Source organism: Cetorhinus maximus, chromosome 7, assembly GCF_964194155.1.
Source record: "Cetorhinus maximus chromosome 7, sCetMax3.hap1.1, whole genome shotgun sequence".
NCBI classification, from domain to species: Eukaryota; Metazoa; Chordata; class Chondrichthyes; order Lamniformes; family Cetorhinidae; genus Cetorhinus; species Cetorhinus maximus.
This window is the reverse complement of record NC_135885.1, coordinates 146,134,378-146,160,716: the sequence shown is the minus strand read 5'-3', so window position 1 is coordinate 146,160,716 and position 26,339 is coordinate 146,134,378. Positions and strand designations below refer to the sequence as shown.

At 44.7% G+C, this 26,339-nt stretch overlaps 2 protein-coding genes across 6 annotated transcripts in view; one reads left to right on the top strand and one right to left on the bottom strand.

Moving 5' to 3' along the window:
* Positions 1-3,276, top strand: part of cars2 (cysteinyl-tRNA synthetase 2, mitochondrial) — a 60,223-nt gene extending 56,947 nt beyond the window's left edge. For all 4 annotated transcript variants that reach the window (XM_078546083.1, XM_078546082.1, XM_078546084.1 and 1 more), the window contains one exon: positions 2,708-3,276. In XM_078546083.1, coding sequence (XP_078402209.1) covers positions 2,708-2,776 — 69 coding nt within the window. In that variant the 3' untranslated portion in view covers positions 2,777-3,276. The remainder of the gene's footprint in view (positions 1-2,707) is intronic.
* A 4,581-nt stretch (positions 3,277-7,857) lies between these two features.
* naxd (NAD(P)HX dehydratase) lies at positions 7,858-20,384 on the bottom strand. Of its 2 annotated transcripts, XM_078546080.1 has the most exons (10): positions 20,266-20,384; positions 18,701-18,851; positions 18,066-18,111; positions 17,353-17,441; positions 15,613-15,721; positions 13,791-13,841; positions 13,038-13,142; positions 11,508-11,628; positions 9,765-9,885; positions 7,858-8,437 (listed from the first exon to the last, which is right to left on the bottom strand). In XM_078546080.1, exons 1-10 carry the CDS (start codon positions 20,309-20,311, stop codon positions 8,287-8,289), a joined length of 990 nt encoding a protein of 329 aa, XP_078402206.1. In that variant the 5' UTR covers positions 20,312-20,384; the 3' UTR covers positions 7,858-8,286. The 2 variants fall into 2 exon arrangements, with proteins under 2 accessions (XP_078402206.1, XP_078402207.1); XM_078546081.1 differs by lacking the exon at positions 13,791-13,841.
* Between the last annotated feature and the right edge of the window lie 5,955 nt (positions 20,385-26,339).

Sequence of the window (26,339 nt, the reverse complement as noted above, 5' to 3'; positions counted from 1 at the left end):
TGGTTGAAACAGAGATGATCAATGATTTCAAAAGAAAATTGGATCGGCTCTTGAAGAAAATAAACCTGCAGGGTTACGGAGATAGAGTGGGGGAATGGGACTGACTTGATTAGCCAGTAAAAGAAGTACCCCCTTGAGATTTAAAGCAGATATTTGTGTACCATTTTAATCATTTTGAAAATAGATTGTTCAGCTATTTTATGTCAATTATCAGTTATAAGGAAATTCACTTAGTTCAAAAAGTACAGCTTGTCTTTGTAGCAATAATACAAAATAATGAAGATGCTGCACTTCTCAAGCTTGGTAAATCCTGTTACTGAACTAAAATAACTCCTAGTTACCATCCTGCATTCCCCAATGGATCCTGGCCAAAGCTTGTCCTTGCAGTTTTTTATTTGTCTGCCATGTTCATAGGTAGAAGGGAAGAGGCCTGTCAGACCATCTCTTCTGAGTATCTGGGACCAGAGACTTGCTAACGCAATGGGGGTGAGAAGTTTACTGGTTACTGAGGCAGGTTAACATGTTGTCGTTGGTCATGATCTTTGGAGAAACCATATCTAAGCTCATTAGCCACCTTTCATCCTAATGCTTTTGTTAATTTAAAGACGTAAAACTGAAAAGTACCTACTCGGTACATCTCTGCTGTATCTATCACAGGGACAATCTGTGAAAATGACCTCATTGGCTGCAATGTGTTTAGGGAGGTTGTGAAAGGCACTATGGAATGCAAGTCTTTCCTTAACTATCCAAATCTTCTTTATTCTTTCACGGGATGTGGGCTTCACTGGCTGGGCCACCATTTATTGCCCATCACTAATTTGCCTTGAGAAGGTGGTGGTGAACTGCCTTCTTGAACCGCTGATTAATCCCACACCCTCTCTGATCATCTGGAACTGCTTAAGAGACTGCTCCCTTAACATTAATTGCTGTAGTTCCTTATAATCCATTGCATTTTCCCTAGCTAACTGTATCAACCAGATATCCTCCAGCTCTGCTACTAGATATTTGTAGGTTCAACTCAGCATTTCTTGTTGCTGGTTAAGTATTTGACTGTGTACTTCTGATGTTAAATCACAGGCTGTAAAAATAGCAAAGACTTATAATGAGTTTGTACTATCTATTCAGTCTACGCGTGAAAATGCCTTGAGCCAAGGGGCGTTAAAGTAGTTCCAGCCAACTTTTCTGTTCTGCAGTGTCTGGCCACGTCGAAATCACCACCTCTGCTAATGTTTAATTTTAAGCTGGTTTTGTCAAAATTCTCCTGTGCCAAGTTATGGACTAGAGGAAGTCTGCCCCCTCCTGCTCACCAGCATCCTTTCTCTGCTATCACTGATTCTCCCTTTCCTCTACTGCCAACTTACACCAGCCATGCATCTTGACTGATGACCCTTCTCACCCTTTACCAATTTCTGATACTCCCTCCTCCAGATTTAGTTGTTATGCTGAATTCAGCATTGATGACTGCTCCCAAGCCCTTGCATCCCCCATAAACTATATGTGTCTATATCCCATATCAAGGTAAATGTAGTGAGAGCCCAGGATTGAATGCTACCAGTTAGATTGAATTCAAGCGCTGCTAACCATGACTGACTCAGATACATTATTCAACATCCTTTTAAAGATATACTGAAACAAAGCTGCATCTCTCATAACCACATTAGATCAGCAGCCATTCACAACACTGGCTATTTGTCCACACTAATAAGTTTTCCATTACGGAAGTTTAAAAACAAATTCAACAGAACAGCATCTAAAGCAGAAAGGCTTTGATGGAATGATTCACCTGGAGTGATTCTGTGATATAACATGCAGAAAGGCAGAGCCGAAACAAAGGTGTGTCTTTGGTTCAATGGCTCTCATTATTCCTGTAAAGCAACTCCATCTGGCTTACTGTGAACAATAACAACTTGCATTAAAACAGCCCCTTCAATTTAGAAAAAATGTCCCAAGGCACTTTGCAGGAGCATTATCAAACAAAATTTGATAACGAGACAAACATATTAGGACAGGTGACCAAAAGCTTGGTGGGAGAGGTGGGTTTTAAGGAGCATCCTAGAGGGAGGGGGAGGGAGAGATAAGTATTTAGGAAGGGAGTTCTAGAGTTTAAGACCCAGGCAGCTGAACATTGGAATTTGAGTTGCCTGTACTGGCCAATAGGCCGTTGTATAATCTGGGACTCCCTTGCGACCTGAACAGCATGTTGTGTGTTCTGCAGAGGCCTCACTGCAGTCCTGCACTGTTTAAATAGATGGATTGATGGTGTTTTAGTGAGATGAGGCCAGATACAAATCATTAAGCTGCTTTAGTTTCAGACAGTAAGGAAATTTAGAGTGACAAATATATTCAAATCTCACTGTACTTAATTTCAATCAGTTTCTAATGAATGAGACAAATTAATACACCACACCATCTACCCAGGGTTAGCATTTTGGCTAATACTGGATGCAATGCATCCTCTGCCAAGAGGTCATAAATAGAGACATTTTCCACTGGCTGAATTGACAGGACGCACTGGGATCAGGGGTTCAGCCAGCCATGGTTCCATCTATCCAGGACAGCTTGAGAATGAAGATGTGTTAGAGAGAGGCTGAAGATTTCTAGTGAAGAGCTTGAACGATGGTTGTGCAGGTTACATGATTAATTTTGCACTGTTTGTGTCATAATTTCCCAGAATCTGTGTACAAACCTATATTTTGCTCTTTCATAGGATCGAGGGGCAACTTCATCGTGGGAGCTGACAGAACATCTTACCAAGGAAAACAAAAGTGAAGCCTGATCATTTACTTCAGCCTCATAGACACCAAGATCGGGGCGCCAGGCAACCCATTGATAGTCATGGAGACGTACTTTTTATCTTTGGGTTAAATTGTTCATTGGTATCACAAATTAGAGGGGTCCAGTGTTAGCTACAGTGGTAATACTGGACTGAGAGTCAGAGGGGTCAGACTCAGAGTTCACGTCCCAGGCTGGACTGGCACAGCTGACCTGTGCTTAACTTTGCTGAGGCTGACCAGACTATTAGTGACTTGCAGTGTCTCCATGCTGCCTCTCCTGTGGATCAGATATGTCAGTGTCAGTTCCTAGCAGAGAGCTTGTTAATCACAGTTACACCAAATAGTGGTGAGAAAAACTGATGGAATCCATTCAAGCCAAAGGATGAATCATGATCACCAACGGCAAGTTAAAAATCATAGTGGATTGTAGTTAGCTCATTAATACCTTGTTCTTTGATCATGCTGTGTTTCTGTCTCATACATCAATTATTAAAAAAATTGACTCTGGGTGTATTCAACAAGTTGCGAAAAATTTCGAAAACTAAGAGTTTACACTTACATGAAGTAACAGCTCATCACATCCTCAGATAACTTGGACCATTTTAGAACAACCTGAAGGTTGCAGTTCAAGCAACAGTGACCACTTATTCTGTTTCTGATGGGGTGGGTGTGTGGAGAGGAGATGGGAAGGAAGGGGAAAGGGACTGGCAGGGAGAGGGGGTGTGGGGAACCTAGGCCCAGACAGCTAAAGAATTCTGTTTTTGTTTTGGATTTCCAGCATCCGCAGTAGCTTTTAGCTTTTTGTTTTTATCTCTGTGTTTAATTGACTGCCACCTCTCTTCAAGAAATGCCCTCTCTGAAGAAGTATTGTTCTGTTCTCCGACAGGATTTCCGCCTGTCTCTTCTGCCCTGCTCACCTTCATTGCTTTCCATTTCTCTCCTGGTGTTTGACAAGGTGTTTACTAAAACCCGTTTTCACAGCCATATCTCCTTTCTCAGTGACTGTCTGCTTATCTCCACAATCATCCCACCCTCAACTTCTCTCTCCCCCCGCCCCCCCACCTTATACCAGCTTATATTTCACCTTTCTCCTAACTATACTCAGTTCTGCCGAAGGGTCATGAAGACTCGAAACGTTAACTGATTTCTTCTCCACCGATGCTACCAGACCTGCTGAGTTTTTCCAGGTAATTCTGTTTTTGTTTTGGATTTCCAGCATCCACAGTAGCTTTTAGCTTTTTGTTTTTAGCTAAAGAATGCTGCTCTCTTAAAATAGCACTATCCATAAAATTCTGTAGCCCTCAGTTGACCTTTGAACCTGATTTCCCCAAATGTGCACTGAACTACAAAGTTCCACAATAGGTGTGCGAGTTTGTAGAGTAAGAATGTTTTCCCCTCTGTTTTAAGCAGTTTATGAATATATGGAGCTGTAGCTGTGTTTGGGATGAGGTTACTAGTTGTGGCACATTGTGGTAACATTCTATAGCGATGCACCGACTCCCCACGTAGCATTTGGGTCTGACAATTCCATGCTCATGATGCTAGTGTTCAGATTACCAGTGTTAACTCTGTTTCTCTCCCCACAGATGCTGCCTCACCTATTGAGTGTTTCCAGCATTTTCTGTTTCTATTGCTCGGTGACAGCTGTGTTTGAAAAGCAATTCCAGGTTGAATTTAACCCTTTATTCACTCATCAGTTGAAAGGAACATTGTGCTTTTAATTTGGCGTTACCGATGGAAATCATTCCTTGCACTCAGTTCATTCTTGTTTCCCTGGCGATAGGCGGCCTCGAAACAACTACACTCGGCTGCAGATTCTTCAGTCATTTCTGCTGATTCCATCATCATTTTAAAGTAACTTATAGACCTTCCATGGTAGATCCATGATATGGATTCTGATAGCGGTGTGTTACACAGATGTGTTGCGATGACTAAACAGTTGCACGTAAGGTAGTGTTTTTTAACTGCTGATAAGCTTCAGAACTGTGGAGCAGCAGAGAGATCTATAGAAATCGCTGAAAGCTATTGGGCAGGTACAAAACAATTATTAAAAATGCTAATGAAATGTTGACCTTCATCTCAACTGGTGGCTCCTAATTTCAGGAGGGTTGAATGCTCCACAGCAGCTTCATTCAACACTAAATTATGAAGGGTTTCGATAGAACAACAGTCAGTCAAGGAGATAGTTCAATTCCAGTGAGAATGAAAGACTATGAGAAGGATGTACTGTCAGTGGCTAACTAAGGAAGTTAAAGGTAGTATCAAATTGAAAGAAAAAGCGTTCAATTCAGTGAAGATGAGTGGCAGGTCAGAAGACTGGGCAGAATATTAAAAAACAGCAAAGAATGACTAAAAGAATAATAAGGAGGGAGAAATTAGAGTATGAGAGCTAGCTAGAAATATAAAAAAATAATTAAAGTCTACAGGTATTTAAAAAGGAAAAGTGAGCATTGGTCCTGTAGAGAGAGAGTCTGTGGAATTAATGGAAAATAAGGGCAGAAGAATTGAACAGATATTTTGCATCTGTCTTCACTGTAGGTGAAATAACATTCCAGAAATAAGTTTGCATCAGGAGGCAAAAGAGATGGAGGAACTTAAAACAATTTACAATCACCAGGCAAAGGGTACCGAGAAAATTATTGGATGTAAAAGCTGACCTAACCCCAGGTCCTGATGGACTTCATCCAGGGTCTTAAAAGAAGTGGCTGCTGAGATAGAAGATGTATTGGTTTTGATTTTCCAAAATTCCCTGGATTCTGGAAAGGTTCCATCAGATTGGAAAATAGAGAATGTAACACATCTATTCAAGAAAGAAGGACAGAAAGCTGGAAACTATAGGCCAGTTAGCCTAATATCTGTCATAGGGAAAATGCTAGAAATTTATTATTAAGATTATAGAGGGGCACTTGGAAAATCTTAATGCAATCAAGCTGAGGCAACATGGTGTCGTGAAAGAGAAATTGTGCTTGACTAATTTATTAGACTCCTTTGAGGAAGTAACAAGCAATATGGACAAAGGGGGACCTGTGGATGTGCTGTACTTAGATTTCCAGAAGACATTAAACAAGGTGTCACATCCATGGTTACTACACAAATCAAGAGTTCATGGTGTAGGGGATAACATATTAGCATGGAAAGAGAATTGGTTGGCTAACAGGAAACAGAGAGTAGGCATATTTGGGTCATTTTCGGGTTGGCAAGATGTAATGAGTGGAGTGCCACAGGGATCAGTGTTGGGGTCTCAACTGTTTACAATCTATATCAATGACTTGTTTGAAGGGACCAAATTTATGGTTTCTAAATTTGCTGATAACACAAAGATAGGTAGGAGAGTAAGATATGAAGAGAACACAAGGAGTTTGCAAAGACATATAAATAAGTGACGGGACAAAAATTAGCCTTTGGAGTATAATGTGGGAAAATGTGAACTTGTCCACTTTGGAAGAATAAAAAAAGCAGCAAATTATTTAAATAGAGAGAGATTGCAGAACTCTGGTACAGAGGGATCTGGGTGTCTTGGTACATGAATCAGGAAAAGTCAGTGTGCAGGTACAACAAGTGATTAGGAAGGCAAATGGAATGTTGGCATTTATTGCAAGGGGAATGGAATATAAAAGTAGGGAAGTTTTGCTTAGTTGTACAGGGAATTTGAGAGACCAAATCTAGAGTACTGTGCACAGTTTTGGTCTCCTTGTTTAAGAAAAAATTTAATTGCATTAAGAGGCAGTTCAGAGAAGGTTCACTCAACTAATTCATGGGATGGGGGTGGTGGTGTTATCTTATGAGGAAAGGTTGGACAGGCTGGATCTGTATCCATTGGAGTTTAGAAGAATGAGAGGTGAGCTTATTGAAACATACAAGATCCTGAGGCGGATTGATAAGAGTGGATGCTGAGAGGGTGTTTCTCCTTGTGGGAGAGACCAGAACTAGGGACACAGTTTTAAAAAATAAGGAGTCTCCCATTTAAGACAGATATGGAGGAGAAATTTTTTCTGAGGGTCATTAGTCTGTGGAACTTTCTTCCCCAAAGAATGGTAGAGGCTGGGTCATTGGATATTTTTAAGGCAGAGGTAGATAAATTCTTGACCAATAAGGGAGTCAAAGGTTATCGGGTATAGATGAAATTTGGCGATGAGGCCACAATCAGATCAGCCATGAGCTTATTGGGCAGAATTTTGCGACAGTGGGATTTTACATTCCCGCTGCAGTCAATGGGGTTTATAACGGGCTCGCCACATTTTACAGCCTCGTACCCGCCAAATCGGGACTGTAAAATTCTGCCCATTGAATGGCAGATCAACCTCAAGGAGTAGACTCAAGGGGCCAAATGGCCTACTCCTGCTCTTAGTTCATGTGTATCTAACAAAATAGGAGACTTTATTACTGACATTCTTGCCGCTGGAAACAAAGGGCACAGCTCTGAGACAATTAAAAAATGAACAACTAAGTGGGAGGGAATGTTTTTTTTAAAAACACAATTGTTTACTCTGCCTGAAAAGGGTGGTAGAAGCAGATTGGCTAGTAACTTAAGAGAATTGGATAAATATGTGAATGGGGTGAAAATTGCAGGGCTCTGGGAAAAGAGCAGGAGAGTAGGACTAATTGGATAGCTCTTTCAAAAAGCCAGCACAGGGATGATGGGCCAAGTGGTCTACTTCTGTGCTGATAGATTTAAAGTCCAGGATCCGTGAAAAATGGCACCTTTGATGGCATGGCACTCCCTCGATACCACCCCTCCAACAGTGTGGCACTCCCTTAGTACTGTGCTGGAGTTATCAGCCTGGATTATGGGCTCAATCTCTGGAGTGAGGTTCGAACCCACAACTTTTTGATTCAGAGGCACTGAACCACAGCTGATACTCAGTGGTCCAACTGTGGCTTAACTAAACATACCTCCTGCCTCCTCATCCCCACAGTGGGCTCATGTCCAGGTGACCAGCAACGATCCTAATTCTTGTTATCATATGTCAAACACTCGCTGTACAGATCAGTGAGTTACAGCCTAAGGTAAATTGCCTTCAAATTTGTATACTCAGCTGTTAAAACAAGGAAATTTAGACACCATTATTGAAAAAGCAATCTGTTCAATACAATGCTGTAATGTTTTATTTAGATCAGAGAGTGAAATTAACTTCAATCGACACTTTAGCAACTCAACCAACATAAAAGGCTGAAGCATGGTAACAGAGCATTGGATTTTATAATGCTGGACTTGCTCTCCTGTCCCCCACTCCAGCAGTTACACTTATATTCATCAAAATATTTCCATTATTTTGATGTGTTTATTCCTGAGATAGGAATCATAGGAATTCAGCCCATCGTAACTGCTGGTTCCTGTTTTTTAACTGTAGCTGGCCAGCTGGACTTATACATTTTAGCAAGAAAATCATCAGAAACATTGCGAAGTTACTTCATGGGGACTGCCTGCAAACAGCCAGTGCAGACCACATGAACTCTGGCACTTCAGTACAGTATTCAGCACACTTTTCCTGCCAACAGCCAATTCTTCCCATTAGCTCTCAAAGAGTTTGTTAAAAGCCGTACTAATCTCCACAATCATGTCCGAGGTCGTCATGGATCGTCGATGTTTTTGGAAAGCCTGGTGGTTGCACTGCCTCGTCAAGGCACAGGCTCCAAATGCAGCTACAAGAGTGGGATTTAACCTGAGGGAGAATGGACAGTATGATGAGCTACTGTAGGAAAGGCTCAGAGACACCCACATCTTAGAATCGCACATCACAGCTTTGTGTCTGTGAAAGAGCTATCCAATTAGTCCCACTCGCCTGTTCTTTCCCCAGAACCCTGAAAATTTCTCATTTTCAAGTGTTTATCCAATTGCCCTTTTGAAAGTTATCACTGAATCTGCTTCCACTACCCTCTTAGGCAGCGCATTCCAGATCATAACAATTCATTGTGTAAAAAGAATTCTCCTCATTTCCCCTCTGGTTCTTTTGCCAATTACCTTAATTCTGTGTCCTCTAGTCACTGACCCTCCTGTCAGTAGAAGCAGTTTCTCCTTATCAAAACCCTTTATAAATTTGAGCATCTGTTAAATCTTCCCATTGACACAAATCAATAAAGAAATCTCTCTAAAGTACTGCTTTTTAGTGTTCTGCATCCCCGATTCACTGCAGACGTGATTAATGGACAATGCATCACTGCATTAGAGTGTGAAAATGCACCTTCATTCTCCCAATTTTGCACATGACCTCCCATGTCAGCCACAGGGGCTGTAGGGGTCCAGCCAGGATGTTAAACGTTGCTAGGAGAAGGGGGACAGCAGCTTTATCCAACCTGGCCTCGCAAGCAGTGAGAGGAATAAGGAAGCATCATAAAGTCTCAGCTGGGAAACTGATGCAAAGGCTGCAGAAGTCCAAACAGGAGAAATAAGTAACTAGATTTTTAAAAGTCTCTTCTGCCCAGAGCACATGGTTCTGGATCCTTGGTTACAGTTGGATTCATCATTGACTTGAACCAGACATATCCACATTCTGCAGAGATTTGTAAATTAACCATCCTGTTTAACCAGGATATTGTTCTTGTATTTCCCTTGGTAACATTGTGAGGCTGTTTAACAGTCTGACAGGTTGCATTTATGACCAAAGCTATCTTTATACCAGGAAATAGGGGCACAACGCCATATAATGTACAGAGCCTACAGTCCACAACCCCATATAATGTGTGTGTGGTGGGGGGGCGGAAATGAGGTGGAGGGAGACATATCCACTGGACTTGAGTATTCCACTCGAGACAACGCTCCAGTCTGCCCACTGGTGACTGAAGCTTCAGTCTCTAGTCTCCCTGACACCGTCTAGATCTCTGCTACTGTCTGGAGTGGGGTTTGAACCCATAACACAGAAGTGGGAGTGCCAGCACTATTCCAGACGAGGCTCACTCCTGTGTAAGCAGGTACAGGCTTGTCAACATCACAAATAATACAACCCCAAACGTATTTCCACTGCTCAGAGGCACACCATTGGCCATTCTTACCCATCTGTTTTCTCTTTCCCAGCGGTGAAAGCCCAGTGGGCCAGGACCCCCAGTGATCCAGAAAGGAGGTCTCCCTGACCTCCACACCTCCGACCACTGCCTTGCTGTGAGCATACCAGCACTAAACACAGAGAAACAGGTACTCCGTTAGCTTAACCTTTACGAGAAACACGTGTTAAAATTATCCACTTACTAATGAACTTTAAGAAGGAGAAGGATTTAGAAAAGTTATAAGATCTGTTTAATCAGTCAGGAACCTGTACCAGTAGATGATGTTATGAATTATTTGAATTAAGCTGATTCTCAGTGTCTGAAACATTTAAATGTTACATTGGCCTATCCGAAACCTATTGTTGCATGTAAATGATTCAGCGTGGAAACATTAATTTTGTATTTAACACTGGTTTAAATTTCATAATTTAATCATTCAGTGCAAATGCTCCCTTGTTCCCTCTGTAAACACCCCCTAACCACCCACCCACCCCTCCCCCTCAACATTGAATCACCTGTGATAACTCCACATTGAATATTTACAGGGAGACAAAATCTAAGCTGACACTTCCACAGCAGCACTGAGCGACTGCCGCGCTGCCCGGTGGGTGTAGGGGGCACAGAGGGAGTCCTGCACGGAGGGCTTCTGTATTTTCTACATTAGAACAGTGACTACACCTCAACATTACTTCATCAGCTGTAAATCACTTTGGGATGTCCCATGGTCATGAAAGGTGCTTTAGGAATGCAACTTTGTTTTTTCTCTGTCCTGTCACTTGTGGTTAGTTGAGAATCCAAATGGAGTGAATTACATTTTATTTATGAGACAAGTAGTGAGTGATAGACAATATCATTAATCAGTGATGCATGTCAACTTCACACAAGTATTTTTTTGTCCTTGTGGCTGCTTTACTTCCTTGATTATGGGTTAAAATGTTGTATAACACAGGGAAACACTAGCATTGTAAGGAGCCACTGGTCAGTCCAAGTATCAGGACAAACTCCACTGCTCAGTGCTAATTCCCAGTCCGCTCTTCACTCCTATATTGGATAATCTTTTTGAATTAACGGAGACTTTTAATATACTAGTGTGGCTGATTCTTAATGGACAGATTGGATCTATTATTGTCAAATGAACTAAAACTCAGCTGGTTTGGACACAAAACAGGAGCTCCGAGTTGGGAATTGTTGGAAAACACCCAAAATTAAACCCTTTATGTAATTAAAAATCTGATTATTAGAATCTCAACAATCGAAAAGTAACAAGTTTAAAAAAAAAGCTGACATTTTTCTGTCACTTTCCAATTGGCTTGATTTCCAAAGTTATCAAACTCATCCACATCAATGCATCTCTTGTTTACATTGAAGAGTTTGCAAAGTCTCACTGTTGCTTTCCTCAACAACCTGTGTCTTTAATGTGTAAAATGTCCCAAAGTGCTTCCCAGGAGCGAATGTCAAACAAAATTTGACATCGAGCCCATAAGATGATATCAGGTTGGTTACTCAAAGGGGTTAAGTATTTTAGGGAGAGTTTTAAAGAGGTTTAAGGAGAGAATTCTGACTTTAGGGCCCAGACAGATCACCAATGTTGCATCAATGGACATCAGAAATGTGCAGCTGGCAAGAGTTAGAGGAGAGCAGACATCGTAGAATTTTGTGGGGTTCCTGCCCAAAACAACCAATTAGCCTGGAGCAGGTGAGCTGCCCAGCAGGAAGGATTTCTGTGACAAAGTTTACATTAGTATAGCTCACCTGTGGTTCCATCTGAAATTAGATCTTTCTGTCCCTTCTGGACAATAGTCACGTTCCCCAGTGCTTGGCTGAGTTGAAGCAAGTTGCCCTGGTGATCGTACTCATCCAAAGGACCCTTGAGCTAAGCACAGAGAATCCATGTGACTTCTCATCTACCCGAATGCTTATAACAAACTGTGCAAAGCATAGTAGAATCATACAGCACAGAGGAGGCCATTTGGTCTATCATGCCTGTGCCAGCTCTTTGAAAGACCTATCCAATTATCCCTGTTCCCCTGCTCTTCCCCCATTGCCCCACAAATTTATCCTATTCAAATACTTATTCAGTTCCCTTTTTTGGATGTCTGCAAAGAGAGATAGATAGGCTAAGCGAACGGGCAAAAATTTGGCAGTTGCAGTACAATGTGGAAAAATGTGAGGTTGTCGACTTTGTCAGGAAGAATAGAAAAGCAGAATATTATTTAAATGGAGAGAGATGACAGAATGCTGCAGCACAGAGGGATCAAGGTGACCTTGTATATCAATCACAAAAAGTCAGCATTCATGTACAGCAAGTGATTAGGAAGGTAAATGGAATGTTGGCCTTTATTGTAAGGAGGATACAGTATAAAAGTGGGGAGGTCTTGCTACAACTGTATGGGGCATTGGTGAGAGCGCACCTAGAGTATTGTGTACAGTTTTAGTCTCCTTACTTAAGAAGGGTATACTTGCATTGGAAGCAGTTCACAGAAGGTTCACTTGGCTGATTCCTGGATTGAAGGGGTTCTTTTACGAGGAAAGGTTGAGCAAGTTGCCCCTATACTCATCGGAGTTTAGAAGAATGAGAAGGTGGTCCTATTGAAACATAAGATTCTGAGGGGATGGTTCCCCTTGTGTGGGAATCTAGAACAAGGGGGCATAGTTTTAAAAATAATGGGCTCCCATTTAAGACAGATGAGGAGGAATTTCTTCTCTCAGAGTGTTAATACTTGGAATTCTTTTGAGGTCATTGAATATATTCAAGGCTGAGTTAGACAGATTTTTGATCTACAAGGGAATCAAGAGTAATGGGGGAAAGCAGGAAAGTGGAGTGAAGGCCATAACCAGATCCACCATGATCTTATTGAATGGCAGAGCAGGCTCGATGGGCTGAATGGCCTATTCCTGCTCCTGTTTCTTATGATCTTATTAAAGTTGAATCTGCTTCCAACCCACTTTCATACAGTGCATTCCAGATTACAACAATTTGCATTAAAAATATCTAATTTCCTCCCTGGTTCTTTTACCAAATACCTTATATTTGTGTCCCTCTGGTTACCAACATTCCTATCAATGGAAACGGTCTCTCAAAGGGACAAGTTCATACCAAGCAACCTTGTAAGAGTTGTGTCCAAGCTGACTGATGCAATCAGCCAGTTCAGAGCTAATGTTACTAAAGCAACTGCTTTTTAAGATGTCATTCAACCCACCAAAGGTTGAGGTGTCTAACATGCTCCCACTGAGCACAATGCTGGTTAAAAAGTCCCGCTGTTTACCTGCTCAAAGACTCACCACTGTGTTGTACAGTCTGGCAAATTCAACGACATTTGGTGTTAGGATGGCTTTACCGTATCCCTGAATCACAGAGGGTTCTTGGACAATCACCCATAATCCATCCTGAAAAAGAAAAGGATAAAAACTGTCAAGATTCTTGATGGTTAGTGCCCAGAACACAGGGAGAATCGAACAATCATTCACTTCCCAGCTTAAAAATTCAAAAAATGATCTATTCTTCTACACACCCATACTATGCTTGGAGACAATTTTTTAAAAAATTAAATAACATGGATTCTTTGCTTTTCATAATGTGAGGGCTCCAAACAGCGAATTAAGCAGATAATCTAGACAGGCATTCCCATTGCATCACAGAGGGAGCGCTGCAGTGTCAGAGGCACTGTCGCAGATGGATTTAAAAGTTACCACAACACTATTTCAGAAAAGATTAGTAGAATTCTCCCCGGTGTCCCGGTCAACATTTATCTCTCAACTAACAGATCATGTTGCTGTTTATGGGATCTTGCTGTGTGCAAACTGGCTGCTGTTTTCTGCATTCCAACAGTGACTACACTTCAAAAGTACTTCAATAGCTGGAAAGCACTTGGGGTGTCCTAAGATCACGAAAGGCAATTTTGTGAAATAGAAATGCCAATTCTGGATTCAGCAGTGACAGATTCTACAGTTAATATACAATCCAAGAAATGCGAGATCCCAAAGCTTAAAGTGTGGTGAGTTGTGTGTGAATTGGAGCCAAAAAGATTTACTCACGGCATCGATTACAATGGGCAACCCTCGCTGCTTACACTTCTCCATTATAACCTGTTGTGAAAGAAATTTGCTTTCAGTCTCCACATCACTCAAGAAAAGAACTTAATTCTCCGACTCGCAAGGATTTAACAGGCTGCCCACATTACAGAGTTTACAACACAGAAACAGGCCATTCACTGTCTGTCAGCGTTTAAGCCACACTCAAGTCTCCTCCCACCCTATCAGCTTATCCTTCTATTCCTTTCTCCCTCATGTGTTTATCCAGCTTCCCCTGAAATGTGTCTATACTGTTCACTTCAACCACTCTGAGATAGTGATCCCCACATTGTCACCACTCTGGGTAAAGAAGTTTCTCCTGAATTCCTGATTGGATTTATTACAGTGACTGTCCTATGTTGATGACATTACACTTTTTAAATTCATATTGAATTTTCCATGGAGCCAGATATGCCACAGGCAATACGAGCGTCAACAGATTCAGATTTGATTCAACTGAGGCATTTTCCAACATTACTCGTGTTCTGTAACTGAGTTATTGTCCCCAGCAGCGTAGTGAGACACTAGAGGAACAGGCAGTAAGTACAACAGGAGTGATGCCACATCGTGAGATTTACCCCCAAAATTCAACTGTTAAAAGATGGGTGCTTAGATATTCTAGGCACAGGGTAAAATGTGGGGCCTGGGATGTTCCCTCTATTGGGACTCAGCCCTCATATCTATGAAGCAGGTGAGCTATGAACAGCGAGAGGCAGCTTTCCTGGTGGTGAGTGTTTGAAGGCTGGGCCCATCTAATGCTAACTCCAGCCCCTGGGTCAAGTTAACGTTAATATCAATAGGACAGGGATAATAATGGACAGGTTGCATAGACTAGGTTTGGATTCCCTTAAACTTAGAAGATTAAGGGGTGATCTAATTGGGGTGTTCAAGATGGTTAAAGGATTTGATATGGTTGATAGAGAGAAACTATTTCCTCTAGTGGGTGGGGGGGAGAAGAGTCCAGAACAAGGGGCCAGAATCTTTAAATTCGAACCAGGCCGCTGATGTCAGGAAGCAATTCTTCACACAAAGGAGAATAGAAATCTGGAGTGCTCTCATTAAGTAATAAGCTGGGGTCAACTGAAAATTTCAAAACTGAATTTGATAGGTTTTTGTTGGGTAAGGGGATGAATGGACAAGGAACCAAGGTGGGGAGATGGAGGTAAGATACAGATCAGCCATGATCGATTGGAATGGTGGAACAAACGAGGTGTTGAATAGCCTCCTCCTGCTCCTATGGGATGCAGGAGCAGTTGGGGAGGAATGTTGGTAGCGTTGTGGGGATAGGGATGGATGTTGTCCGTATTCCCAGGACGCAGGGTTGTGACATCTGCCTCTCTGAATTCCACATTCAGGTAAGTTTACTGTAAACATGAACCTTATCGCTGGTCCTATAATGACCTCCTGTAAGGCTGTGGAACAAGCTGCCTCAGGGTGACCCAGTCATGCTGAGACCTCAGACAGGCAGTGCTCGCCCACTCAAACCAGCACACTTCCCACCCTGCCACAACTCCAACCCTCAACCCCCGCCCACCAAAAACACACACATTGATGTATCAGCTCCTGAGAAACTGGCCCTGGAATGTCAACCCAAGCCCCCTATCTCCCCCATACCCCGGTCCCTCTCACCCTCCAACGCTCTCATTCCCTCTCGTCCCTGCCCTCTGAGATGTGTAGAGAGAAGGAACAGAGTACCAACAGCACACTGGCTGCCTGCTTCTAACCATCCAAAGTACCTCCTGGTTGACCTCACTACAGGAACTGTCACATGGATTGTGATCCTCACCTTGGTATTCTCTAAGACTTTCTCATCTCTTCCTAACCCCGGCCCAATCACCATTGCGTGCAGAGCAGGAAACCATTTCTCCACATCCACCACACCACTGGAACTGTCTCTGAAAAAACAAAACCACATTGCCAAATAGGATACAGTTTAACAACACAACTCTGCACTCACTAACTGGGTACTTCGGATAGGGTCAGTGCGTCTGCTCACTGTTGGATTGATCTGTATTGATATGGGCGTCTCTCCGGGAGGGATGATAAATCAGTAGAGACTCAGGAAACAATACAATGCTGAGCTCTGCCTACCCCACCTCCCCCCACCGTATCCACATAGGCAAGAGCAAATAATCACCGTTACCAATCCAGATTCTGTAATCCTTCAACCCCCTTTATCTAATCCCATATGTTGGCAAGGTTTCTGACTCCAGCTCTAATTCTAGGAGTGAATCCCACAGCCTCCCAACTCTCACTGTGTGAGGACCTTTCTCCTGGTCCCTGTCCTAACTCTCTTAGTTAATCTTCTATCAATGACCCATTATTTTTCACCCTTTGAATACTGGAAACAGTCTGCTTCTATCTGCCCTGTCCAAACCTTTCATCACTTTAAACCCTTTGATTATATCCTTGTAAATATCTAGTTCATAATTCATATGTTTTAGAATATAACTTTAAGTTTTAGGAATTAAAGTTGTAACTGCAGAAAATGGGGGCATCTGGTTTAGAAACTGGTAAAGGGGTAACCTGAAGTAAAAGCCAATTCAATCAAGCTTGGAGTTTATTACACTTAAAACAGAAGTTAACAGTTAGAATGGTAATATCAAATAACAGCAAGAGGGCTTACTCAGCTAAAGAACCAGAGATATGTCGGCAGCTATTCACGTGAGGGATCTTCATGTGGTTTCTCAGAAAGCTTTTGAATTAAAAGGTAGTGAATTTGCAGTTTGCCCAGGAACTTGGAGTTAGCCCGGAGCTCCTCCGTGAGAGAAAGCCAGACCCCCAGCTGCAGTGAAGTAAATGCTAGATCTTCGTCCGTGATGCAGTCGGTAAGGGGAAAATGACTGGAAAATTTGTTTTGATGGAAGCTAAAGGAAGAAATCTGCAGTAACCTTCTCAACAAGTTAATCTTGTTGCAGCTGGAGTTCTGGAAGTAATCAGCTTGGTTGAATTTTGAAACCATAGCAGCGGGCTACTGGATACCAAGGGTGTTTTCTGATGTTTTAAGTCACTGCGCAGGAGTTGCAGGGAGGCTGTGCTGGAGCTGTGGAATCCAGAGTCGCGAGAGCAGTAAAGAAATTGGAGAGTCGCTTAACCAAAAGCTAATGGAAGGCCCCCATGTACCTTGGTGAATGGCTGGAACACTGAAGAAAAATCAGTGAATTCCAGAGGGCAGTGGTATAATTTTTGAGTTGGTCCCAGGAAAAGTAAATGAATCTTAAAGATTTTGTAAGATGAAGGAACGCTCGGAGGGGAAAGTAGAACTGAGTTTATAACATCAGTCGTTATAAGCTGTAGTATTAACAGTGCTTAATTTGTTTAATTTTTTTGATATACAATAAAGTTTGTTTTTGTCTAAAAACATGAAATCTTGTGGGGTATTTCTGTCGGTTAATTGCTGATTGCTTGAATTTTTTTAAACATTAATGTTCCCTAACCAGATCGTAACAATATTGCCTGTAATCTGCCTCAGACAGACTCGATGAGCTTTGTGCTGCTTGTTGTAAAGGACACAAAGTAAACTTACAGGACAGGATGCACAATGATATTCGGGCTGTAGGATTTAATAACTGGTGCAGCATCTTTAGTGCAGAAGACATGGGAAAGGTCAGCACCCTAGGGAAGCAAAAGAGAGATTAAATATACTTCACACACCTCTGCATCTTTCTCACATCCACACCTACTGTATCCAGCAACACAATCCAAACAGGTCCGGCCAGCCTGCATTTATTCTCATCTTTGGTTGCTGAGGACACTAGAGCCAACCATACGGCATGGGTTTGGAGTCACATGTAGATTCAAATGGGCTTCACCGACAGTTTCCAATCTCTAACGGGTCAGTGAACCGGTTGAGTTTTTACAACAATCAAACAACTGCTAGGCTCCTCTGTCCTGTATAAATACAAATTCTTTAATTTCAATTCCATGGTGTGCTGACACCAACACAACATGTGAAACACAAAGTCACTGAGCAGTTCAGCTGACAGAGCGTTTCTCTTCACAGCCAAAACTCTGCAGTCTAATTATCTGCAGTATGCTACACAAGTTCAATGTTCCTGAGAGATTTTGCAATTAAAAAAATAAATCAGTTAAAGTCAACACTGTTCTATCACTGTGTTCCAAAGGTGCTGTTGTAAACTGGTCAATGTGTGTGTCTCTGATATTCAAACCCAACAGAAACTGGGACAATTTTTTTTCAAAATATAAATATCATTCTTCAAACTCGGGTCAAGAACCTACCACTTTAAGACTCGCAATTGCAGCAAAGTACGGTGCCCCTGTATACCTGTAAATGAGAAAAATGTCAAAAATGGTCAGAATTTATTGAAACATAGTATATGTGTGACACAAGTTATTTAATTTTCCCAATTATTATTTCTTTCACCCAGTTTTATTTTGTGTGTGAAAATTGAAAATACAAATGGCAAGTATACATTGCACACTGGCAGTTGATGGTAGCTGTTCTACATCATTCCCTATTAGACCCACACAGACCGTCTCTCCCCCAGCCTCCCTCAGCCACCCTCCCACCATTACCCCCTACTCCCATCCCCATTCTCCCTGTCTCCTCTCCCTCAACTGCCCCAGCCTTTGCCCCCACACCCCTCCTCTCACACCCCTCTTCCCACTCTCCCAGCTTCAGCATGCACCTCCACCTCTGAATCACATGGAACATTAGCTGATGGTTGCAGTGCTGTGTAAATGCAGGCTGTTGTTACAGTCTGACAACTTTAGCAAGACTCAAACACAAACAAACGTCCAGAAAGTGCCCGAACCTGTTTGCTGCCATGTGCAATTTCATCCACAACCCATAATTTCAGTTCAAACCAAGAAAATAAAGAATGTGACAGTAATGGGGTCGACAGTGCACTCACTCAGTACATCCGCCAATAATCCCTATCTTTCCATCTTGTCCTTTATGTTTTTTCTCGATTAAAGGTGGAACAATATTCCTGACCAGCTGCAGGTTCTTTTCCATACTTCCTGCAGGTCTGTGACTGTGAAATGTAAAAGTTCTGTACAAAACTGAAAAAAAAACACAACCTGTAACATAACCAGAAAGGACCAACATTTAAACACGCTCTCATTCCTCACTGCCCCTTTCCAACAAGGGAAACTGACAGCTGTGCCTCAGTGCGCATCACTCTCGCATGTGGGTCAAAAGATTGTGGGTTTGAGCACCACTCCAGAGACTTCAGCACAAATTCCAGGCTCAACCTCAAGGGGCAGTACTACGTGAGCGCTGCACTGTCAGAGGGTCGGGACCGAGCGAGCTCTGCACTGTTGGAGAATCGGTACTGAGGGAGTGCTGCACTGTCAGGGTCGGTACTGAGGGAGTGCTGCACTGTCGGAGAATCGGTACTGAGGGAGTGCTGCACTGTCAGGGTCGGTACTGAGGGAGTGCTGCACTGTCAGGGTCGGTACTGAGGGAGTGCTGCACTGTCGGAGGGTCGGTACTGAGGGAGCGCTGTACTGTCGGAGGGTCGGTACTGAAAGAGCGCTGCACTGTCGGAGAATCGGTATTGAGGGAGTGCTGCACTGTCAGAGAATCGGTACTGAGGGAGTGCTGCACTGTCGGAGGGTCAGGACTGAGCGAGCTCTGCACTGTCGGAGGGTTGGTACTGAGGGAGTGCTGCACTGTCGGAGGGTCAGGACCGAGCGAGCTCTGCACTGTCGCAAGGGTTGGTACTGAGGGAGTGCTGCACTGTCAGAGGGACAGTACTGAGGGAGCGCTGCACTGTCAGAGGGTCGGGACCGAGCGAGCTCTGCACTGTCGGAGGGTTGGTACTGAGGGAGTGCTGCACTGTCAGAGGGTCAGTACTGAGGGAGTGCTGCACTGTCGGAGGGTCAGCACTGAGGGAGTGCTGCACTGGCGGAGGGTCAGCACTGAGGGAGTGCTGCACTGTCAGAGGGTCAGTACTGAGGGAGCGCTGCACTGTCAGAGGGTCAGTACTGAGGGAGCGCTGCACTGTCAGAGGGTCAGTACTGAGGGAGTGCTGCACTGTCAGAGGGTCAGTACTGAGGGAGTGCTGCACTGTCAGAGGGTCAGTACTGAGGGAGTGCTGCACTGTCAGAGGGTCAGTACTGAGGGAGTGCTGCACTGTCAGAGGATCAGTACTGAGGGAGTGCTGCACTGTCGGAGGGTCAGTACTGAGGGGTGGTCTCCGGCTGCAGTGTTTTCTCCACCGCCCGCGGTGAGAGCGAATGGATCCCGATGAGAGCGAGTGGATCCCCGGTTGGGATGAGTGGATCCCCTGTGAGAGCGGGTGGATCCCCGGCTCTCTCTGTGCCTGGAGGCCGGGCTGGAATCACTGTGTCCCGGGGAGTTTCTACCTTCAACCCGCGGGCAGCAGAGAGCGGCTGTGACCGGGGCCAAAGCAAGGAGAGGGCGGCAGCGCGCGGGCCCCGGGCCTCCCGGTCCCTGTCCCGGTCCCTTTACCTGCGGCGCGGAGCCCGGCGGCCGCCAGCTGTTTACATTGATACATCCGGAACGAGGCAGCCAATCAGAACGCCCGCTGGAACCCGCCACTTACATTGGCTACAGGAACTAAACAATCACACGCTCTGCTGGACACAGCCAATCAGAAGGTTGTAGGAACCAGCCAATGGCAGGGTCTGAAATATTGAGCCAATCACCGGGTCTGACAGAACCAGCCAATCACAGCCTCCCCTAGAGTCAGCCGTTTACAGCCTCCACTGAACCCAGCCAATCACAGTCTCTCCATATGACGTCACTATCCACTTGGCACTTATTGCAGATATTGCAACAAATAATGGAAAGATTGGCATTTTTATAGCGCCTCTCACATCCTCAGGATGCCTGAAAGCGCTTAACAGCCAATGAAATAGATTTGGAAGTACTTTGTGGGAAACACAGGATGTAATTTGTGCACAGTAAGATCCCACAAGTTTTTTTTAGTGTTGTCTGAGTGATGGGGGGGCCATGGCTGGGTTAGTAAATGATTGAGCACTTTACACCTGGCTTCACCAAAGAAGAAGATGCTGCCCGAATCATAGTGAAAAAAGAGGCAGTTGAGACATTAAATGGACTAAAAATTGATAAAAGAGGACACATTCGATAGGCTGGTTGTATTTAAAGCTGGTGAGTCGCCATAAGAACACAAGAAATAGGAGCAGGATTAGACCACACGGCCCACCAAGCCTGCTCCACTATTCAATACCGTCATGGCTGATCTTGGGATTCAAATCCATTTTCGCACCTGCTCCCCATATTCCTTGATTCCCTGAAAGACCAAAACATCTGTCTACCCAACCTTACATATATTCAATGGTGGAGCGTCCACAACTCTCTGGGGTAGAGAATTCCAAAGATTCACAGCCCTTTGAGTGAAATAATTTCTCCTCATCTCAGTCCTAAATGATCGGCCCCTTATCCTGAGACTGTGCCCCCGTGTTCTAGATTCCCCGACCAGTAGAAACAACCTCTCAGTATCCGCCCTGTCAAACCCCTTCACAATTTTGTATGTTTCAATGAGCTCACCTCTCAGTCTTCGAAACTTCCGATTAGGCACTTTACAGCCTTCTGGGTTCAACAGTGAGTTCAACAATTTCAGAGCATGAGCTCCATTTTGATTTCTTTTTTTCCCCAGGTGTCAGTCTGTATCTTGTCCTCATGTTTTCACTTTCAGAGTGACCTTTATTCTGCCATTAACACCTATTCTAGACCAATGCTTTGTTTCTTTACCACTGCCATCAACACTTCATTTGCCTTTTGTTCCATGCCATTTTTGTCATTTAATCTTCCCCCCAAACTCTAACCTATCCCTGGCCTTCTTTTGTTCCACCTGACCCCCTCCTCACATTTTCAGCAGCACAAAACCCATCATATTTTTACCTCTCTCCAGTTCTAAAGCAGAATCATATTGGACCTGAAAAGTTAACTGGACTCGGTGCTGAGGGACGCACTAAAGCTTGGGACAGCTGCTGCTGGGGTGCAATGGGGAAAGGTCGCTGTCTATGGCCTTTCAGCCATAGTACACCCAGGGGCTGAGAATTGTATAGAGCCCTCGGGCTGTATGACTCACAATGAATGTATACAGCAAATACCACATTGTATTGAAGCACCTCAGAGAGCAACATGATCTATGTAGATAATTTGAATATCATTGCAATTTCTGTAACGACCATTTTGAAATGTTTTATCATGTCCTTTTAGATATTTTATGAATAAAGTATATTTTTGTAAAAAAAACATTAACTCTGTTTCTCTCTCCACAGATGCTGCCAGACCTGCTGAGTTTTTCCAGCATCAACCTGAAAATGACATATTTATGCCTGCTCTGTTTCCTGTTAGCCAGCCAACCTTCTATCCATGCCAAATATGTTATCTCTGATACCGTGAGATTTTATTTTCCATAATAACCTTTGATGTGGCACTTTATCAAATGCCTTCTGGAAATCTAAGTACAGTACATCCACCGGTTCCCCTTTATCCTCAGCACATGTTACTTCCTCAAAGAACTTCAATAAGTTGGTTAAACACATTTTCCCTTTCACAAAACCACGTTGACTCTGCCTGATGACCTTGAGCTTATCCAAGTGCCCTGCTATAACTTATTTAATAATAGCTTCTAATATTTTCCCTACAACAGATGTTAGGCTAACTGGCCTGTAGTTCCCCGCTTTCTGTCTCCCTCCCTTTTTCAATAACAGAGTTACATTTGTTATCTTCCAATCTAATGGGACCTTCCCCGAATATTTCACAACTTTCACACCAAATCGCTTCATAACCATTGAATCACCTTTTTATGGGGTGTTGCTGTTGCAATGCAGGAAATGTGGCAACCAATTTTCACACAGCAAACTTCCAGAAACAGCAATGTGATAATGACCAGATAATCTGTTTTATGCTGTTGGTTGAGGGAAAGATATTGACCAGAACACCAGGGAAAATTCCCTGCTCTCTGTCCAAATAGTGACCATGAGGCCTTTAACGCCTGCTTGAAGAAGACAGACAAGGCCTCAGTTGAATTCAGGTTACCGTGTGGCAGTCAGCTGAGGTCCAAAGGCCAGACTGGTAGGGTATGTTGAGGTTCAATTCGAACCCTCCAACCGCACCGAATTCAGACATAAAAACCAGAAAGAGGATCAGCAGTTAGTTGATGTCAACTTAGCGTGTTCGAAGAGAGCAACAAAGGAGTGTCTGATATGGCAGGACAAACCCTGTCTTTTATTGGTGTGATTTCGATCTCTGCATTATCTGATGCTGCAAAGTTTGTATCAACAACAAGTTACATTTTTATAGCCCCTGTAACACAGTAAAACAGTCCAATGCCCTTCACAGGGGCAACAAAATTTGATACCAAGCCACAGGAGGAAATATTAGGTCAGGTGAGTAAAAACTTGGTCAGAGGTAACTCCTAAGGAGTTGGATGTGAAGAGGAAACATGCAATGGCTCCCGCGCCATTACCCCTCGTGTCCACCAAGAATCTATCCTTAGCTCCCTCCAATTTCTCATTTACACGCTGTCCCCCAGCTGGACACTGATGACACCCAGCGCTACCTCACCACCACCACTCTCAACTCCCCCCACTGTTGCTAAATTATCAGGACTGTTATCCAACATCCAGTACTGGAGTAGAAATTTCCTCCAATTAACTGTTGGGAAGACTGAAGCCATTGTCTTTGATTCCCATTACAAATTCCGTTCCCTAGTTACCAACTCCATCCGCCTCTCTCTCATTACTATCTAAGGCTGAACCAGACTGCTCACAACCTTGGTGTCACATTTCACCCCAAGATGAGTTTCTGCCCACATTGTCGCGCCATCATTAACCTCATATTTCCACCTCCATAACACCTCCAAACTCCATCCCTGCCTCAGCTCTTCTGCTGCTGAAACCCTCACCAATGCCTTTCTTTCTTTCTTCATTTCTTTAACTTTCAGCATTCAACTTTAATTTGGCTAAGAAAGTAACTACCCACAGTATCACTTGTAATTCTTTCATGCTGGTGTGCATGTGAATGCGAACTCAAGAAGTGTGGGGTTACCTTTCTAAATATTTTTCTATCTACCTGAGTGAGGCTTTAACTCAATAAAAAACAACCTCTTTTTGTTTTAAACCTCAAGAATGCCTGTCACTCTTTTCTTTACAACCAGTACGTAAATGGTTAAACATAGACAATGAGTAAAATACCTTCATCCTTCTAAATTCACAATAAACCCTGTTGTGGTCAGACTTGGAGTGGTAGGCCAGGGGGGTCATATTTTACCCCTCCTTAGGTGTCCATAATACAGTGCGGCACTCCCTCAGTACTGACCCTCTGACAGTGCAGCACTCCCTCAGTACTGACCCTCTGACAGTGCAGCACTCCCTCAGTACTGACCCTCTGACAGTGCAGCACTCCCTCAGTACTGACCCTCTGACAGTGCAGCACTCCCTCAGTACTGACCCTCTGACAGTGCAGCACTCCCTCAGTACTGACCCTCTGACAGTGCAGCACTCCCTCAGTACTGACCCTCTGACAGTGCAGCACTCCCTCAGTACTGACCCTCTGACAGTGAAGCACTCCCTCAGTACTGACCCTCTGACAGTGCGGCACTCCCTCAGTACTGACCCTCTGACAGTGCGGCACTCCCTCAGTACTGACCCTCTGACAGTGCAGCACTCCCTCAGTACTGACCCTCTGACAGTGCAGCACTCCCTCAGTACTGACCCTCTGACAGTGCAGCACTCCTTCAGTACTGACCCTCTGACAGTGCAGCACTCCCTCAGTACTGACCCTCTGACAGTGCAGCACTCCCTCAGTACTGACCCTCTGACAGTGCGGCACTCCCTCAGTACTGACCCTCCGACAGTGCGGCACTCCCTCAGTACTGACCCTCTGACAGTGCAGCACTCCCTCAGTACTGACCCTCCGACAGTGCGGCACTCCCTCAGTACTGACCCTCTGACAGTGCAGCACTCCCTCAGTACTGACCCTCTGACAGTGCAGCACTCCCTCAGTACTGACCCTCTGACAGTGCAGCACTCCCTCAGTACTGACCCTCTGACAGTGCAGCACTCCCTCAGTACTGACCCTCCGACAGTGCAGCACTCCCTCAGTACTGACCCTCTGACAGTGCAGCACTCCCTCAGTACTGACCCTCTGACAGTGCAGCACTCCCTCAGTACTGACCCTCTGACAGTGCAGCACTCCCTCAGTACTGACCCTCTGACAGTGCAGCACTCCCTCAGTACTGACCCTCCGACAGTGCAGCACTCCCTCAGTACTGACCCTCTGACAGTGCAGCACTCCCTCAGTACTGACCCTCTGACAGTGCGGCACTCCCTCAGTACTGACCCTCCGAAAGTGCAGCACTCCCTCAGTACTGACCTTCTGACAGTGCAGCACTCCCTCAGTACTGACCCTCTGACAGTGCAGCACTCCCTCAGTGCTGACCCTCTGACAGTGCAGCACTCCCTCAGTACTGACCCTCTGACAGTGCAGCACTCCCTCAGTATTGACCCTCTGACAGTGCAGCACTCCCTCAGTACTGACCCTCTGACAGTGCAGCACTCCCTCAGTACTGACCCTCTGACAGTGCAGCGCTCCCTCAGTACTGACCCTCTGACAGTGCGGCGCTCCCTCAGTACTGACCCTCTGACAGTGCAGCACTCCCTCAGTACTGACCCTCTGACAGTGCAGCACTCCCTCAGTGCTGACCCTCTGACAGTGCGGCACTCCCTCAGTACTGACCCTCTGACAATGCGGCACTCCCTCAGTGCTGTCCCTCTGACAGTGCAGCGCTCCCTCAGTACTGACCCTCTGACAGTGCGGCGCTCCCTCAGTACTGACCCTCTGACAGTGCAGCACTCCCTCAGTACTGACCCTCTGACAGTGCAGCACTCCCTCAGTGCTGACCCTCTGACAGTGCGGCACTCCCTCAGTACTGACCCTCTGACAATGCGGCACTCCCTCAGTGCTGTCCCTCTGACAGTGCGGCACTCCCTCAGTACTGACCCTCTGACAGTGCAGCACTCCCTCAGTACTGACCCTCTGACAGTGCAGCACTCCCTCAGTACTGACCCTCTGACAGTGCAGCACTCCCTCAGTACTGACCCTCTGACAGTGCAGCACTCACTCAGTACTGACCCTCTGACAGTGCAGCACTCCCTCAGTACTGACCCTCTGACAGTGCGGCACTCCCTCAGTACTGACCCTCTGACAGTGCAGCACTCCCTCAGTACTGACCCTCTGACAGTGCAGCACTCCCTCAGTACTGACTCTCCAACAGTGCAGCACTCCCTCAGTACTGACCCTCTGACAGTGCAGCACTCCCTCAGTACTGACCCTCTGACAGTGCAGCGCTCCCTCAGTACTGACCCTCTGACAGTGCAGCGCTCCCTCAGTACTGACCCTCTGACAGTGCAGCGCTCCCTCAGTACTGACCCTCTGACAGTGCAGCACTCCCTCAGTACTGACCCTCTGACAGTGCAGCACTCCCTCAGTACTGACCCTCTGACAGTGCAGCACTCCCTCAGTACTGACCCTCTGACAGTGCAGCACTC

What these genes read in the sequence shown, in the direction of transcription:
- naxd (XM_078546080.1), bottom strand. Translation starts at nt 20,311, where the DNA reads ATGTATCAATGTAAACAGCTGGCGGCCGCCGGGCTCCGCGCCGCAG. An exon ending in CAATTGCGAGTCTTAAAGTG is followed by an intron (nt 17,442 to 18,065) that starts GTAGGTTCTTGA and finishes TTGCTTCCCTAG; the next exon opens with GGTGCTGACCTTTCCCATGT. An exon ending in ATCATTGTGCATCCTGTCCT is followed by an intron (nt 15,722 to 17,352) that starts GTAAGTTTACTT and finishes TTGTTTTTTCAG; the next exon opens with AGACAGTTCCAGTGGTGTGG.